Source organism: Jaculus jaculus, chromosome 14 (genome assembly GCF_020740685.1).
Source record: "Jaculus jaculus isolate mJacJac1 chromosome 14, mJacJac1.mat.Y.cur, whole genome shotgun sequence".
NCBI classification, from domain to species: domain Eukaryota; kingdom Metazoa; phylum Chordata; class Mammalia; order Rodentia; family Dipodidae; genus Jaculus; species Jaculus jaculus.
In genome coordinates, this window is record NC_059115.1 from 75,532,035 (window position 1) to 75,550,285 (window position 18,251).

An 18,251-nucleotide genomic window follows, 5' to 3' on the forward strand; every position below is an offset into this window, starting at 1 on the left:
AAAATGCTCCCATAGGGACTATTTGGAGAGAGACGAACCATGGCCGGATGCAAGAAAGAGTGGTAGGAGGTGAATATGTTCAAAGTACACTGTATACATGCATGAAAATGTCATCATGAAACCCATTTTTTGTACAATTGATATATGCCTAGAAGAATAATGTTGCCATAAATGTCTCCTTGAAGTAGACCTGCATTTTTCCTTTCCAACTCCTTCCTTCTATCTGAGGCCATTACAAATTGTACCCAGAATGGTTCACACCACCAGGCTTTCCCAGGTCCTGGTGTTCCAAACCTGTCGCATGTCTGACTGCACAGAGGCCAGGTACACTTCAGCCATGCTACCTGCTGGGTATCGATTTCCACCCTATTACCAAGAAGGCTTAAAAAGCCTGGAATTCAAGGTCTTCATGGACTTAACTTCTGTGCCAAGAGACCCCCTCCCTGTCCTTGGGATGCTTTCTGAACAGCTCTGCCCTGTTTTTTGAACACTGTTTCTCTGTAGGTTGTTCCCTCAGACCTCTCCCCACACTGTCACAGATTTAACCTATCTTCGCACCTCTTCCTTCTTTCCACAGATCAGTTCCTTCCTTGTTATCGGATGATCTCTTCTCTCCTGGGAATTAAATAACCATCTGTATTACTCAGTATGCATCTCATCCCAAGCTATTTCATACCATACATTTCACACGCATGTGCCATACCACCAAAAAGGATCTCAGACCCTTTCAGGCCTGAGGCCTTCTCTTGGCCTTGTCACTGGGTAGCTTGTGACATCATTCATCCAAGGGTAATAGATACTTGTGTTTTGTGGTAATGACAATGGTGGCAATAACAATGAGGTTTAACTGTCTCCTTTTGAGAGCCTCAGAAAACAACTGTCTAGTTTCCTAGTGAGCATGATTGAGTCAGATAGTTGGATTCTGTAGTCAGAAGCAGATGGCTCTGGGTCAGCTCACATTCCAGTTATCGTTTCATTTTCAACTAAGCTCCAACTCTCAGGGACCAGGGCATTTTGAATATGAAAAAGTAGAGACTTTCACATTTCTATTTTGTTAGTAGTGGGTCTAAACATCAGAACCCTAAGAGAGCCCTTTGGTATTCCTGTTTGATGCCTTTTCCTGCACCTGGAAGAATCAGCGCCCTGTGGGAGGCATCATCATGTCAGGGGAGAAGGGGGAGGGGTATTGTTTGAAGACCTGCATGAGCAGGAAATCTTGCAAGTCTTTAGTTCCATACACTGAATTTGGTGGCATTTGGTAATGAGGGAAAATCAGATGTGAGAAAGGCCATGGAGAGAATTCTCTCAGAGCACAGGGGACTGAACAACAAAATGTGTATGTGCTCCCCTCCTCCGGAGTGTCCTAGAAATTCTAGTCTTGCCATCTTTCCCCATCTTCATCTAAAGACACACACACACACACACACACACACACACACACACACACACACAATAAACCCAAACCAATGAACTGAAAGAGTGAGTCACTCCAGCCAGGCCTCCGCCAAACTAGTCAATTAAAGTGCAGAACCAATTCTATGCTTTTCTTAGACCCAGAACGACTGTCTGACTTTCTTCCAGAAATTTTTTAATAGGAAGGAAAAAAGAAAAAGCATATGCTGATTTCTGAGCAAGTTGGTAATGTCTTCGCTCTCCTCTTGCAGAGCAGTTTCTAATCTTCGAGAGGGTATTAAATAATTAGCTGGCTGAGCCGCTGCTCTCCACATAGAAGTGAGATCGGACCTCCTGCGACCTTTCGTACATGTGTATTGCATGTTTCACTGTATAGCTTTGACTTGTCAGCTCACGTGTTCCTTCACACAGGCTTCAGTGTAGACTGCTCCCTGACTTCTATCACTGTTCTCTGTTAACAGGGAATGGGTACGGCAATCCCAGAAACTCACCAGGTCTGCTGGTCTCACCTGGTAACTTGAATAAGAATATGCAAGCAAAATCTCCTCCCCCCATGAACCTAGGGATGAATAACCGTAAGCCAGACCTCCGAGTTCTCATCCCACCTGGAAGCAAGAACACAATGCCATCAGTGGTAAGGCACACCTGTCTTCTAAATGCGCACTGATAACGTGTTATACGTTTTGCTGGTTTACTGTTTGTCTGCGAGTTACTTAAGTTATCTGAGAAAATAAACACTACTGCTAAGAGTGTAACTAGTTCTATGGATGGAATTATGACTGTATCTAGCTATTATTTCTGGTAACTGGTTTGCACTTATTTTTTCTGTATTTAAAACAATTCAATAAATACCTCGACATGGCTATTATTTGCTGAGACAAGAAAAATATTTCCTTCTAAGGCTCCCCCAAGTTTTAGTTAAGGAAAAACATATCTACCATTGATCAAATCATGTTCTATGAGAGGAATAGTGACATTGGACTGCCTCATAGCAGTGCTTTTACGATATTGAGCTTGTGATGCTGACAATGAAAATATCTTTTATAATTCCTAGGTGAAATTTCTCCTAGTAATTTGGAAGTTCCTTTCTTAGGTGCTTTGCACTGCTGATATCTGATATATCGTATATCTCTGCATTGCACCAGTCCATCTTTGCCTCTGTGTACTTTAGGAAAATTGCTAACCCTCGAAATCAAACTGTGGTAACAGCCTAGATAGTTTGAGAACAAAGATTCTATCTTATATCAAAAACAAGTTGTGATGTACTTTTAAGTAGAATATGTAAGTATGAAACATGAATTTAAATATACAGTATCCCCATACTATATCATTTTCTTTTTGATGGGTCTGAATGCCAACCTGAAGAGACTATGGTGTTACCAAACCCAGCAACAAAGGGAAAAAAATATACGTATACATACAAGCATACATATATGTATGTACATATACATATATATGTATATATATATATATCTGTGTGTGTGCATATAATCAGTGTTCTCCAAATTAGCAGTGATTAAAAGTGAGAAATTTTAAACCAAGATTCATTTGACAAATTTAGATATTCTGCAAACACATTTCTTCCTTTATTTATTTATTTTTTTTTTATATTTCTCTGCTTTGTGGCAAGCTTCAGGGTAAAGCAGTCCTGTGTGCTGATTAGTTTACTATGGCGCAGCACAGACTAATTTTGAATATCTACTCCCCTCCAAAAAGCAGTCACATAGTATGCAAGGTTCTCTTTGGAAAAGACTGGGTCTAATGAGTAAACCCTCCCACGGGGCTGCAGGCAGCATGGGCCAGGCTTCGCAGGCTGAAGTACCCATCCGCTGAGTTCATCCTCACTCTTTGGAAGCAGTACCTTCCTGGGGCTTCCAAGTGCTGTGGCCGCCTGGTCTCTCTCTAGCAGCCAGGTGTGACTCCCCTTCCTGTAGCAAGTGGGATTGCCAAGTAGAGTCCCCTTTTTTAATTTTATTTTTAATGCTGTGGTTGAAATAATGAATGTTGAGACAATGACCTGCTGAAAACCAGTTAGGTTGTCTTCACGTTCGAGACGAACACCTCATTAAGGGAAACAAAGAATGCCTTTGTAAGGAGTTATCTTGAGAGTCTGGTTTATAAAGCTGTTTAAACTGTTGTGTCTATCAGAAGATATTCTTCCTTTTGTGGAAAATATTTTGCCCAATTATAAATATTTACAGAAACTAATTAATAAAACTCCTTCCCCATGCTCTCAGTCTGAGGATGTCGACCTGCTTTTGGTAAGTGGTGAGACCCTTCCTTAGGTCGCATGTGCTACACTGTTGGTTGAAGAGGATAGCTCCGACAAAGTGGCGCGTTTCGGAGACTTACCGTTCTGTCATGGCATTAAGCTCTAGGTTCAGTGATAGGTGAAATGAATGCATGGGTTTTTGTTTTGTTTTGTTTTGCTCTGTTTCATTTTTCTATCCCATCCTCTATAACTGGAGGCCATGTTTTAAAATTTTTAGCAATTTACAATACAATCCAAAGGTAGAAAAATATTTCTTTTGTCATTTAAAACTATAACACTTATTTGTCTAGGAATTAAACTGCCATTATTTTAAGCTTATGTATGTCGTTTTCATTTCCTTGCTATAAGGAGTTAAATATAGGCATTAGCTGGTTTGCCATCAAGTCTGAGGGAAGTTTAGAAGCTGAAGAAAATAGTCGGAGCACCACCTGCTGGTCAGAATCTAGCATGAGCCTCCTACCTGTCTGCTGCACATAAAACTGAACATACAACCCACCATGGTTGATTCTAATTTTTTTTAATTTGCATTTGAATAAAACTGAAACAATGGAAGTACAGTATACATATTTCATCAGTTCTCAACATAGTCTGTTTTTACCCATAATAAAGCTATGGTACTTGTTACTAGTTCAGTTGCCTAGGAGATACTGATGTAATGGGTTACTATGGCAACAGCTGGTCTCTTGAAGGATTGTAAATGATAGGGTTGGCAGAGTTCATAGAGACACATGTTAAATGATTAATTTCATGAGCTTTGTACCAACTTATGTCTTTATTGCAAAACTAATATTGAAACCTAATATTTTAACTTTTTAAACATCCCATCAATAATGACTTTTTATTTACTTTAAAAGAATCAAAGGATAAATAACTCCCAGTCTGCTCAGTCATTGGCTACCCCAGTGGTTTCCGTAGCAACTCCTACTTTACCAGGACAAGGAATGGGAGGATATCCTTCGGCCATTTCAACAACTTATGGTACCGGTAAGTAGCTGTGCTATATGCAAATGTTGTCGTATATACTTTTTGATGAGAAAGACTTGTCCTTTGAGGAAACTCTATCCAGTGCCTGTGTCCACAACACACCACACCTGTTCTTTACTAATGTTAAGTTATTGTCAACATTTTTCCCTCTGTTTGAATTTTTTGTGGCAGGGTCTCATTCTACCTCAGGCCGACTGGTAGCCCAGGATGGCTTCGAATTCATTGATTTTTGCCACCTCAGCCTCCCAAGTGTAGGAATTAAGAATGAGCCATCATGCCCAATCACAGTTTTATCTTTTTATGTGACTGAAAATTTTATTCACCTAATTGATTTCAAAATAAAAGAAAAATTTCAAAGAAACTGAGCTATTTATTTCTTTAAGGGTTGAGCCATCTCCCAGCCCAAGCTATTATTTTTAATGCAATGGAAAACTCACTTTTAGGGGGATTTTTAAAAATAATTGCTAGACTACCAAACAAGCATTTACTGTAAATCAAATTGTTGAACAATATATGATAATTGCAAGGTAGGCATACTTCTGTGACATTTTTGTATGATACTTTGATGAAAAATATTTTCTTTTTAGAATTAAAATTATCCCTGATACATTATCTTCTCCTCTCCCAAATTAATTTTGATTAAGAATGTTTTAGAAACTGAAAATGTTTAATTTTATTTACCATTTGATAGTTTTAGTATTTAGTCTTCTCCCTGCTGTTTTTATTCCTCCATCCAGAATATTCTCTGAGCAGTGCAGACCTGTCATCTCTGTCCGGGTTCAACACCGCCAGCGCGCTTCACCTCGGTTCCGTCACTGGTTGGCAACAGCAACACCTACATAACATGCCACCATCCGCCCTCAGTCAGTTGGGGTAAGGAATATTACATCTTTTATCATGTAATTTTATAATGTGGTTTAAACGACAAATGTGCATCATTATCGATGTACTTTAATATATCATTAAAGAGCCTGAAATTCTACTTCATCAAAACATGAACGTAACAGTGGGATCAACACATTTCAAGTAGCTTGAGGATTACTTTGCTTAGTTCTTAAGAGACGAGGAGGTTAGTTTGTCTAATAATTAGGTATATTCTTTCCCTAATGTTTTAGGCTATACTTTCCTCTAGTTTGCTCAGTGACAAAAAAAAAAAAATTATTTAGGTAAGCTTTCACACAGTTTCTGGGGAAGCTTTGAAGATATTGATCATTTAAAAGGTCTTTTCGCATTTTTGCTATATTTGAGAATCTTGCAGCATAGACTACACAGTTAGTGTGAGCCTAATGCGCATCAGGTCACCCCTTCAATTTCCGTACAGACTTCACATATTCATAACGCATTCACAGTTTCCTTGTGCAGCTTATTGGTGTTGTGTGATGGTAGACATGTAAACACTAATTCGTACATACAATATTAATTACTAAGTTTAGCTATAGAAATTTTTGTTGTTTTCTGGTTAAAGAATGTGTCTTTCTGCCCCCTTGTGGTGGTTTTGCGATGCTTCTTTGTCACAGAAATGACTTCTGTCATTCATCTACCAAGAGGTTCAAACCATAAAATTACCTTGAACTCATCTTTAAAACTTCTTCTTGTAAAGTAATATTTAAAGTGAAAACTTAAACCAAACATGAATTTAATTTTTACCAATAATTCTAAAACTAAAATTCTTCTAAGTAAAATTCAACGCTGCAAACTATTTAAAGATAAAATTTCATATTTTTTATACATTCTACACAACTAACTCCCTTTCCCTGTCCTTTTCTACTGAGTCGTTTTAGTTACCAGTTAGTTACATTAGGTAAGTAGGTCCAATCTATGTGGCTAGGATGCTCTGTTTATGAGAATCCAAGGCCCTGGCTGATATTGCAATTTCATTTCTCTTGCCCTTCTCTCCACCCCTACCTTCATATGGTATTGATCTGAGTTACAAAATTCAATTTAGCATCTGTCATTTGCTTATGCTTGTCCTTCTCACTAAGCCACTGTCACTGACAACCTGGCCGTCCATGTAAATAATAACAAATTCATATGATATTGTTGCTCTTCTTTCTTGAAAGATAATTAACATTAAAGAGGTATGACGTGTTGATAAATGAGTTTCTCTTTTTAGGACATCTAAATTTTTCCTGCAATGCTAATTATCTAAGTAGGCATTAATTGCAGTAACTTTTTCTGGTAGTTATCACTAAATACATAATGCCAAACAGAAAATTAAAAATAAGTACCTATGACATTAGACTGTCATGACTGAGCAACAAATCCATCATACTTACTTCCTATCAATAATAAAGGCAGCTGTTTATTTCCAATTTTTCACAAAATATATCCATTATAGCACTAAATTTCCCCAAGAAGTTATCTATGCTCAAATCCCTATCATTCTATCTGACTGCACCATTCCTTTGTTTTTCAGTGACATATGGTCATTTTCACATGTGAGCACACTGATTTATATATTTAACTATACTATAATTTTAAATCTCCCTTTTATCAAATAGAGAGAATGTTATTCTCTGCTGCTCATAAGTGAGGAAGGAGGAATATCCCTGAATGAAAGATAACCTGAATTACAACAGCCAGGGCTTTCACTTTCCATTTCTTCCAACACCAAATCTCGTGCATAATTTGAATTTTGTCTTTAAGATTTAATTGCACTTAATCACTTTCCTTACACTACAAATTGATAGGATGACCCAGTATTTGCCATGCCTCTCTCTTCTCTCTCTCCCTCTCTCTCTCTCTCTCTCTCTCTCTCTCTCCCTCCTTCCCCTCTCACACACAAGCACACCCTCATACTCACTCTATCATACATACCCACACTGTAGCTTTTTGGATGGAAGATCACTCAAGTAGGCTTTTCCATGTCCACACAATTAAAGTGATTGTGTCTTAGAGTATCTCAAGCTGTAGTGTTTGAGTAAAATAAATTCCACTAGCTGCCTTAATTCTTTATAATGTGAATCAATTAAAAAGATCGATATGTTTTCCAGGACAAATAGTCTCATAGGCTTAGACTAAGGCCTGTTCTTTTAGTAAATCATATTCTCCACACAGAATGGGACAGATTTTAGCTCCACCAAAGTAGATATGCCCAGTCACCCAAGGTGGTTTCTGTGATTCTTTCTCAAAATTGCAAGCTTATAATTAAATTCTTCATTTTTTCCCCCATGAGAAACATCCATTTTGTCCTTCCAGCTTTGTCTTCAAGTCTGTCCTTTAGAAACTATGCAGTGTCTGATTTTATAACAAAGTTGGATAAACAGCATCTATTTCTTTCATGTAGAAAGAGATTTATCTGTCAGAGGAACTTGCCCTTTTAGAGAATGACCTTCTCCTTTTAGACTTTTTTCTCTACCACCATCTAATAAGGGGTACCCTTATTTTTGGAAGCATTTTCATATGATGTCTTGGTTGATGCAGGTGTTCAGTACATACTGACAGTGAAATTTGAATAAAGATGAATTTTTAAAGATTAGGCTCACCTGGGTGTGATGGTTCACATATGCAATCCTAGCACTTGACAGGATAAGGCAGGAGGATTGCAAGTTTGAGGCCAAATCTTGTCAAAGGAGAAAAACAGACTAAATTCTAGAATAGCCTGCTTATCAGGGGGGAAGCTGTGAAATACTTCAAGAAAAGTATCCAATCACATTTGATTTATGAAGTATTTGGGATAAGAGTGGCTTTCTCAATTCACAGGCATCTATAGTAAGTGAAAGTTTGCTTCAAGTACATGACATAATGACATACACATCTGACACCTACCTCTTTGTTTACTTACCTACACATATGAAGTTTTTACAATAACTCATGCCTTTATTTTGTTCTTGAAAAGTAGACCTCATTTGTATATCTGAAGCCTGCATATACACACTTAAATGATTTTTTATTGAAAATATTTTATTTTTATGTATCAATCTAAAAGAGAAAAAGATACAGTGAGAGAGACAGATAATGGATGCACCAGGGCCTCCAACTACTATAAACTCCAGAGACATGTACCACCTTGTGCATCTGGCACTAACGTGGGTCTTGGGGGATCCAACCTGCATCCTTTGGCTTCGCAGGCAAGTGCCTTAACCAGTAAGCCATCTCTCCAGCCCACTTAAGTGATTTTATGAGTAAGAGAGAGTTGTAATGCTGCCTTTTTTTTTTTCAAGAAAGCATTTCTTTGGTAATAAAGACTAACCATTGTATGTGTCAAGAAGTTGAGACTCAAATACCACTTACATTTCATTCCTATAGATTTAGTCCTGGAGCCACTCTGAATACACTTGTTTGTACATTCAGTGTTAAATGAAATCCCACAGAAGATAAGCTGTTCTATTCATAGGAAAGAATTGCCAGTAATAGTTCCATCTTTGATGAGGAAAGAATAGTGAAGTCTGCACAAGTCAGTGGACAATGGAAGGTGGAGCAAAGAAAAGAATATGCCACTTTTCAGATGCCATTAATTTTTACTTAAATTGTACAGATTAATCTCCTATATAGTCCAACTCATCAAATTCTTAGAAACCTCAGGTTACTATGCTTAAAGAAACACAAGTTAAGTGTCAAAGGGCAAACAAACATACCTACTGATATACTATGTCATTTTTAGGCTTCTAGTCAACATTAAATTAAACAGCCTGTTAAAGAAGCATTTAATTAAATTTCAGTGAAATACTCCTTCTTACCTAAAGTCAAGAAAACTCATTTTTCCAGAAATCAAAAGATGATTTTCTCTAATATCAAAATGAATCATTAAGTAACTTTGAACAAAGATGAAAAAATAGTTTGCGATTATGAATCCTTTTGAAATACCCGTGTTTTTCCTCTGGTCCCTCTATTTTATTATATGTTTCACTTAAATTAGTAAACTAGTATAGACTAAAATAATAAGCTGCAAATAAATAGCTCCAAGTATCTACAGAAGACTGGAAGTCATATCCACTCAAAGAAGGATCTGTATGAAAGTGCTGAGATGTGTTGATTCTACAAAATCATAAAATCAGAATCAGAGAAAGAAAGCAAATTAGCTCTCTTTTCTATTGTTTTCTCCATGGCTCATCTACTAGTCAGAGAAGGAACGTAAAACCTTGCCAGTAGGTGGTGCTTTGGTATAAAACATTACTCAAAGATAAACTCATTTTTGACTGATTTTATATGTCTATACATCTTGAACCTGTATTAGGTCTCTCATAAAGACAGACCCAAGTTACTCCACTGTCTCTTTAGAAATATATCCCGTTCTCCTTCCAGTGCTCAGAATGACATAGCTAATGCTATACAAGTTCTCTCCATTGGAAAGCAGCATTAGCTGCATACATTAATAGGTGGGATCACTTCCCTTTGTTTCAAATGGGTGCATCAGCAGAGACAACTCTTTACTGTAACTGCACCACAAATAAAAAGACGACTGTACCTTCTTGACAGTGTGGCCAGAGCATATAGACTCCAGCCATGAATGTCCATGCAATCAGAATGCAAGAGCAATGAAAGTGTCTTGAAACTGATGCCAACACGATGGCTACAGTTTATCCCGAGCAAAGTCATTGTGGTTGCTGGTCTGTGTCTGAGAGCTTTGTGCTTGTCTCCCAAATGGTTGAGCATCAAAATTCTCCCACATTTTGGAAGGAGGGCATATTTTTCCTCTCTTGGAATGTGAAGACTGAGGTATATAAACAATAATAAGACATTACATCCTTATCTGCCACACTTTCCTTAAGCAACAGCAGATCCATGCATGAATGCTAATTATAAAAAAGAAAAGTGCTGTGCTAAGTACCTGTCAATATTCTCGCCTAACAGTAGCAAAGTTGGAGGGACTGAAGGATTACAGACAGTCGTTTCCACCTCATATAACTACTGAGAATGAAGATATTCCAATTATTTGTTAATTTTGAGGGGTAGAAAATCTGTTATTTAGCTAATATTTAAAATTTCTGTAGATAGTTTTCAGTCTTCATCTTCCTTCCCCCACTTACATCTCTTCAAAGCTTTTTTTGCCAGTCACACATGTAATATTTGACAGTCTCCGTTTATTTGAAATTTGAACTCTTCACTTTCTCTTGACTGTTTAACTTCATTTGCATATGCTTATGAATCAGGATGAAATGTTGTAGCAATCACAAGCTTTTCAAAATAATTTCCAAACAAAGGCTTTACTAAATCAAAAGTCTAATACAAAACCAAATACTATATCTAAAATCTTTTAAAAAAAAAAGTTGGAAATAGTGTAGGGAAAAATTCCGTGGACACAAGAGAATTATTTTTGCATCATGTCTTAAGATTTTCTGAAATGGTAACCTGTGTGCTTAGGGAGCCAGCAAGTAACCTGGGATGTGATTCCTGAGGCCTGGACCGCTTAAAGTCTGTAATTACCACCAGGCAGTTCAAGCAAAGGCATCCGAATGGCTCTAAGCAGTGAAGCCCCTGGGTGCTTAGAGGCGCGGCTCACTCTGGGCGCGCTCCGGGGTCTACGCGAGTCCGTAAGCTGATGTGTGTGTAGCTGTGAGTTCCTGGGCCTCGGGGCCTCCTCCGTCTGTAACTGGGTTTCCTTTCCTCCTACAGAGCTTGCACTAGCACTCACTTATCCCAGAGTTCAAATCTCTCCCTGCCTTCTACTCAAAGCCTCAACATCAAGTCAGAACCTGTTTCTCCTCCTAGAGACCGTACCACCACCCCTTCGAGATACCCAGCACACACGCGCCACGAGGCGGGGCGGTCTCCTGTTGACAGCTTGAGCAGCTGCAGCAGTTCGTACGACGGCAGCGACCGCGAGGATCACCGGAACGAATTCCACTCCCCCATTGGACTCACCAGACCTTCGCCGGACGAAAGGGAAAGCCCCTCCGTCAAGCGCATGCGACTTTCTGAAGGATGGGCAACATGATCACGTTATTACTTAATAGTTTTTGTTTTTTTTTTTTTTTTTTTTTTCCTTGCAGTGTGTGTGTGTGCTATACCTTTAATGGGGAAGGGGGGTCGATATGCATTATATGTGCCGTGTGTGGAAAAAAAAAAAAAAAAAGTCAGGTACTCTGTTTTGTAAAAGTACTTTTAAATTGCCTCAGTGATACAGTATAAAGATAAACAGAAATGCTGAGATAAGCTTAGCACTTGAGTTGTACAACACAACACTTGTACAAAATAGATTTTAAGGCTAACTTCCTTTCACTGTTGTGCTCCTTTGCAAAATGTATGTTACAATAGATAGTGTCATGTTGCAGGTTCAACGTTATTTACATGTAAATAGACAAAAGGAAACATTTGCCAAAAGCGGCAGATCTTTACTGAAAGAGAGAGCAGCTGTTATGCAACATATAGAAAAAAAAAAAAAAAGTATAGAAGTTTGGACAGACCCGCCAAGGGGTGGCCATTGGTAAATGTTAGGAACATGCCTGGTCACCTATCATCCAAACTCGCTCACAAACCTGCAGGCCTATCATTGGTGTATGGCACTCATTAAAAAGGATTTAAAGACCATTAAAAGAGGACCATACCTATTTAAAAAAAAAACAAAGTGTGGAGTTTGAGAGCTAACGTATTTAATTAAATAAATAAATCTGGGTCTGCATCTCTTATTAAATAAAAAATATAAAAATATGTACATTACATTTTGCTTATTTTCATATAAAAGGTAAGACAGAGTTTGCAAAGCATTTGTGGCTTTTTGTAGTTTACTTAAGCCAAAATGTGTTTTCCCCCCTTGATAGCTTCGCTAATATTTTAAACAGTCCTGTAAAAAAAACCAAAAAGGACTTTTTGTATAGAAAGCACTACCCTAAGCCATGAAGAACGTCACGCTTTGCTAACAAGATAACTGTTTTCTCTTTGTAGAAGTTTTGTTTTTGAAATGTGTATTTCTAATTATATAAAATATTAAGAATCTTTTAAAAAAATCTGTGAAATTAACATGCTTGTGTATAGCTTTCTAATATATATAATATTATGGTAATAGCAGAAGTTTTGTTATCTTAACAGTGGGAGGGGGGAGACTTGTGCGGTTGCACATTCGAGTAACTATTTTCTTTCTGATTTCTTTTACTCTGCATACATTTTATAAGTTCATGGTCAGCTGTTAAAAGGATAACCTGTGGGGTTAGAACATATCACATTTGCAATGCCCTAAATTGTTTTTAAAGCATCAGCAACCTATTGGGTCAACTGACATCCAGTGTATATACTAATTAGTTTCTTTCAAATTATTTTTTGATTTTGTTTTGCATTTTTATCAAATGCAGGGCCCCTTTCTGACCTCACCATTTCACCATGCATCTTGGAATTCAGTAAGTGCATATCCTAACTTGCCCATATTCTAAATTACATGGTTGGTTTTCAGCCTAGAATTTGATATGTTTCTTAGAAATATACCTAGAATAAGAAGCTGTGTTTGGGGCACATGCCCTGAAAATATGGCCCTATAGGCAAATGAATTGAGTTTTTGTGGTGAATAAGTTATAATTCTTACAGAAGAAAAATGTGAAAAGACGGGGTGCTAGAAAAGAAGGAAGAGGATAAAGGGATAGTTACTTGTCACCCTTTTGAATTATTTTAACTGACCCTTAACAATCTTGTCAGCAGCATAGGACTGTCAAATAACCTGGTGTGTCAGGACCCCCAAATGTCACTTCTGCATAAAGCATGTATGTCATCTATTTTTTCTTCAATAAAGAGATTTAATAGCCATTTCAAGAAATCCCATTAAAGGACCTCTCTATGTCCCTTTTTTAAAATTTTTTTAACTATAACTCTTGTCTAGTATTTGTCTATAAGGGATAATTTTCAGACCCTTTAAAAGTGAGTGCCATAAAAAGTCAATAAATAGTATTTAAGAGATATTTCATCTAGGAATGATTTCCTTCTCTTGGAATGTGAAGATCTGTCGATCCATCTTCAATCATAAGCATTAACATTCACAGAAAAGAACATAGTAATTCATTTCTGCTAGGTCATGTATAGGACATTGATTATCCAGGTTTTTTTTTTTTTTTCTTTTACCTGAATAGTTGCTATGTCTTTCTCATTGTAAAAGGCTGCCGCTGGGTGGCAGAAGCCAAAAGACCTTATTAATGAGGCTATATTTTTCTTAACTTGATCTGCAATCCATAATTAGACCACAATGCACCTTTGGTTGTGTCCATAGAGGATGCTAGCTAGCCTGCCTTGTAGTAATATTTTATATACTGAAAACAGGATTTATCCACAATTTCATATATGTCCCACTACTAAAGGTATCCTTGAAACATGAAAGAAAAGCATTTATGCAGAGAAAGAACTGGAACATCATCCCTAAAAATATGCCTACTCATATATCTGCATGCATGTGCCCACGTGTACACACACCAATAAATAAATCATTTTCTCACCACAGACTTGATCCCATTCTGACAATTCATCCTTATAGCCTGATGTCTATAAAATATGCAAACATGTCACAAAAGTTGTCATTTCAAAACACTTTTTTTTCTATTACTATCAATAGAATTTTACCAATGGGTGGGAAAGGGTCATTGTATGAAAATATGAAGAAATAGCCATATGAATTTTGTACCTGCAGTTTGCCTCAGCAACAAAGAAAATGTGACTTTCTAACGCTGAAGATGAAGTGAGCTAAAGTGCCGGCAGAAGCCTTGGCCATTTATAGCATTTCTGACAATAGTTTTCTAAGAACCTGAAGAGAGCAGGATCACTCGGAAACGGATGCCAGTCATCTCTTGTTCCCACGACTGAGTTCATGCAAAGTGGTGGCAGATAGCGAAGGGGTAATCAGAGAAAATTTTTTAGATGATTTAAATGAGAAGCACAATTTTGATGTGAGCAGTCACTTTCTGTAAACAGTCACTGTCTATTTACCCTCATGTCTTTTCTGTAATTTACCATTTATTGTATTTGCAAAGCTAGTATGATTTTAATCACAGTAAATCCTTTGTATCCAGGAGTTTACAGCAAGCTCTGAGGGATTGCTATTTTACACTACCTGTCCCAGAGTAATATTTTACACAACATTCTTCATTGCAAGTAAAAGAACCATAAGTGGCATTTTACACCATGGCAAGGATTGTTGTACCTAATCCTACTTTGAAAGATTTTTGGTAATACTGAGCTGAAATACTGGAGACAGTGGTGCGGTGTCTGTGAGCTGCACAACCTCTATATTGTACACATGGACGGGTGGAGACTGTTCATTTCAACCTTTTTAAAATTGTGTTTTTTAGTAAGATGGCTTATTTTTCCCAAAGGTGGAATTTAATGTTTTGTAATGATGAATATGAAAATACCTGTTATCTTTAGATCACTGAAAGGTTAACTAAAGTGAGAATCTGAAACGCAATCCCAATACACTCTTGACAAGAATGTCCGCCCTCTCACACTTCTTTGTATTTGTTTTACTACATACCCATCTTCTAACTTAGAGATAGCAGATTTGCTCCCTTGATCCCTTTTGTTTGTTTTTCCAGAGAGCAAATGCTTTGTATTTCTTGCATTTAAAAGATTTTTTTTTAAAGAAGAAGCCACTTGAACTCTCAATAAAGGCTGTTGCCTAAGCATGGCATACTTCATCTGTTCTCGTCTCTGCCATCTGCTGTGGTGTCCTCACTTGTGTGGCATTAATTTCCTGCCACTGCAGATCTTTTGAAGATTGCTTGAGTCCTGGTGTCTGTTAGGATGCTTCCAGCTACAGATGTAACTAGCGGCTTTTCTTCATCTGTTTTAACCAAAGATGTGAAGCAGTCCAGGCCACATACCTACAACATTAAATTCGTCCATCTTGGTTATTTTCATAATCGGGTATTGCATTTGCCTTCCCTGTTCATACCTCAAATTAATTCATACCTCAGTTGAGTTCAGAGAGGTCAGCTAAGTGACAGATTCTGTTGTGGTCTGGATGCAAGATCAATGTACTCTTGGAGCAGACAGACCCGGAGCACTGTGGGCATAGGACTTGGATTGCTTCAGATGGTTTGCTGTATCGTTTTCCTTCTTTTCTTCTCTTATTTTTTCTTTTCTGGGACTTGTTTCCATTAAATGACAATAATTAAAAATAGCTTGTAAATGAGGGCATACAAGCATTTGCAACAAGTATTCAAATAGAGGCTCACAGCGGCATAAGCTGGACTTTGTCGCCACTAGATGACAAGATGTTATACCTAAGTTCAACCACATCTGTGTATCTCAAGGGACTTAATTCAGCTGTCTGTAGTGAAATAAAGTGGGAAATTTTCAAAAGTTTCTCCTGCTGGAAATAAGGTATAATTTGTATTTTGCAGACAATTCAGTAAAGTTACTGGCTTTCTTAGTGATGCAGTGTCTGTGGTGCATTTTTTAAAAGTAATGTTTTGCTGTTTTAATTTATTCAATTTTATCATGTTTTTTTAAAGCAACTTGCTCCCCCAAGCACAAATGAGCTTTTCTGTTTTCAGCTCAAAATATATGAGAAGATGGATATGTGTGTCTGTGTGGGAGGGTGTGAATTGGATCACAGTTCTTAGGGTAATGTAGTATTCAGCTTATGTGGGAAATTTAAGCTTCTTATGGAGTGGTTCAACTTCTTTAACTAACTCCATGAGGATCTTTGTGAGTCTGTTAAAATACAGTTTTCCAAGTTCACTGTGAAAGGCACTAGAATGAAATAAGTTAAAAATGTTGTTTTAACTTAAGTATATAGAAAGTATTCCCAGAAGCATTTTTTTCTTAATCAAAATAATTGAATAAAAAAATAAAAAATAGACTCTGGGCTAGAGAGAGATAGCTGCGCAGTTAAGATATTTGCCTGCAAAGCCAAAGGACCCACGTTCAATCCCCCAGTACTCATGTAAGCCAGATGGACAAGGTGGCACATGCATCTGGAGATTGTTTGCAGTGGCTGGAGGCCCTAGCATACCTATTCTCTCTCTCTTTATCTCTATCTCTCTCTCCCTCTTTCTCTCTCAAATAAGTAAATAAAACTAATTTTTTTAAAAAAAACAAAGGCTCGATATTTGAGTAAGGGTGGATTCATGCATGAATTGTTAAAATTATGCAATACAGTCATAAACAAACTTAAATTACAGTCCTAACATGAGGGCTCTTTAAAAGATCCGCATCAATTTAGAAGTGAAAAGTAGGACAAAAGGACACTGGGGGGCTGGAGAGATGGCTTAGCGGTTAACCGCTTGCCTGTGAAGCCTAAGGACCCCGGTTCAAGGCTCGGTTCCCCAGGTCCCACGTTAGCCAGATGCACAAGGGGGCGCACGCGTCTGGAGTTTGTTTGCAGAGGCTGGAAGCCCTGGCGCACCATTCTCTCTCTCTCCCTCTATCTGTCTTTCTCTGTGTCTGTCGCTCTCAAATAAATAAATAAATAATTTAAAAAAAAAAAAAGGACACTGGGATGCTGCTAGCCAACTGCAGACCTTGTCCATCTTAACCAGCAAGGGTCCTGGCTCCCGTGGGTAAAAGAGGAGAAAACGGCTCACAAAAGTGTTACACATGGCTTTCAAATAACAATGAGAGGGCTGGAGAGATGGCTTAGAAGTTGAGTGCTTGTCTGTGAAGCCTAAGGACCCCGGTTCAAGGCTCAATTCCCCAGGACCTACGTTAGCCAGATGCACAAGGGGGTGCACGCGTCTGGAGTTCGTTTGCAGTGGCTGGAGGCCCTGTCATGTCCATTCTCTCTCTCGGTCTCTAACTGCCTCTTTCTCTCTCTGTCACTCTTCAAATAAATAAATAAAAATAAACAAAAAAATTTAAAAAAAATAAACAGTGATATTTGCTTGGTTCTCTTTAACTCATTTTCAGCAAACATTCATTAAACAAATCGTTACATATAATTCATGTGGCAGATTTTAGGATAAATAAAACTGTAGTCCCACTTCTAGGAACCTTATAAACTACGGGGAAATAGAAAGTATTCTGAGAGAAGTCTTCCAAGTGTTATCAGAGAACCACTCTGGCCATCTTTGGGGAAAAAATAAAAGACAGAGCAGAAACCCAAGGCTATTTTTGCCTTGGTTTCGGAAGGTAGACAGGATTAAGGAAGGCAAAGGCAAGGCAGACACGTCTATGACCGTGCCCCATGTTAACATTACTCTTCTGCTCTTGCCACCTTGTAGCTCTTAACAATGTTGCCTGTGAGCTTACGCGTCATAGCAAAGCCCAGCGAGACCTCAGAGCATGAGCAGGGGAAGTGCACAGGAGAAAGAAAGAGAAAAGCCTTAGACTTTTCATACCACGAATCACTATTCCACGTATATTTTTCTCAAGGACCCACCACACACACTTTACTTTTCACTGTTCCTTAGCTCTGCGATTTTGATGCCCACCTCAGCTAAGGGTATTCTACAAGAAGACAAACCAAAATCAAAGGCATAGCGATGAGAAAGGAAGGAACAAATGTATAGGTACTGTGTCCCATTCTGTCCTGATAAAGGCCATCTGTGAGTAGGAGAGTATAAGAGAAAAGACTGTGGAGAGCTGTCTGGAGGGTTGATTACCCAGTTGCAAATGGAAATATCTGGGCCTTAAGAAATCAGTTGAATGATTTTGTAAGAATTGTCAGAATTCGTCAAATGGTTAAGTTATAGGTTGGAGTGGTGATACATAAGGAATTATGAAAGTT

General features: G+C 38.0%; 1 protein-coding gene across 9 annotated transcripts in view; it reads left to right on the top strand.

Moving 5' to 3' along the window:
* Mef2c (myocyte enhancer factor 2C) overlaps window positions 1-15,957 on the top strand; it is a 155,999-nt gene extending 140,042 nt beyond the window's left edge. For 3 of the 9 annotated variants that reach the window (XM_045133463.1, XM_045133464.1, XM_045133465.1), the window contains exons 7-12: window positions 16-69; window positions 1,875-2,047; window positions 3,651-3,674; window positions 4,540-4,669; window positions 5,407-5,542; window positions 11,225-15,957. In XM_045133463.1, the coding sequence (XP_044989398.1) occupies window positions 16-69; window positions 1,875-2,047; window positions 3,651-3,674; window positions 4,540-4,669; window positions 5,407-5,542; window positions 11,225-11,546 (839 nt within the window). In that variant the 3' untranslated portion in view covers window positions 11,547-15,957. The remainder of the gene's footprint in view (window positions 1-15; window positions 70-1,874; window positions 2,048-3,650; window positions 3,675-4,539; window positions 4,670-5,406; window positions 5,543-11,224) is intronic. The other 6 variants (XM_045133468.1, XM_045133466.1, XM_004651627.2 and 3 more) reach the window with 6 other exon arrangements.
* Window positions 15,958-18,251: the final 2,294 nt, after the last annotated feature.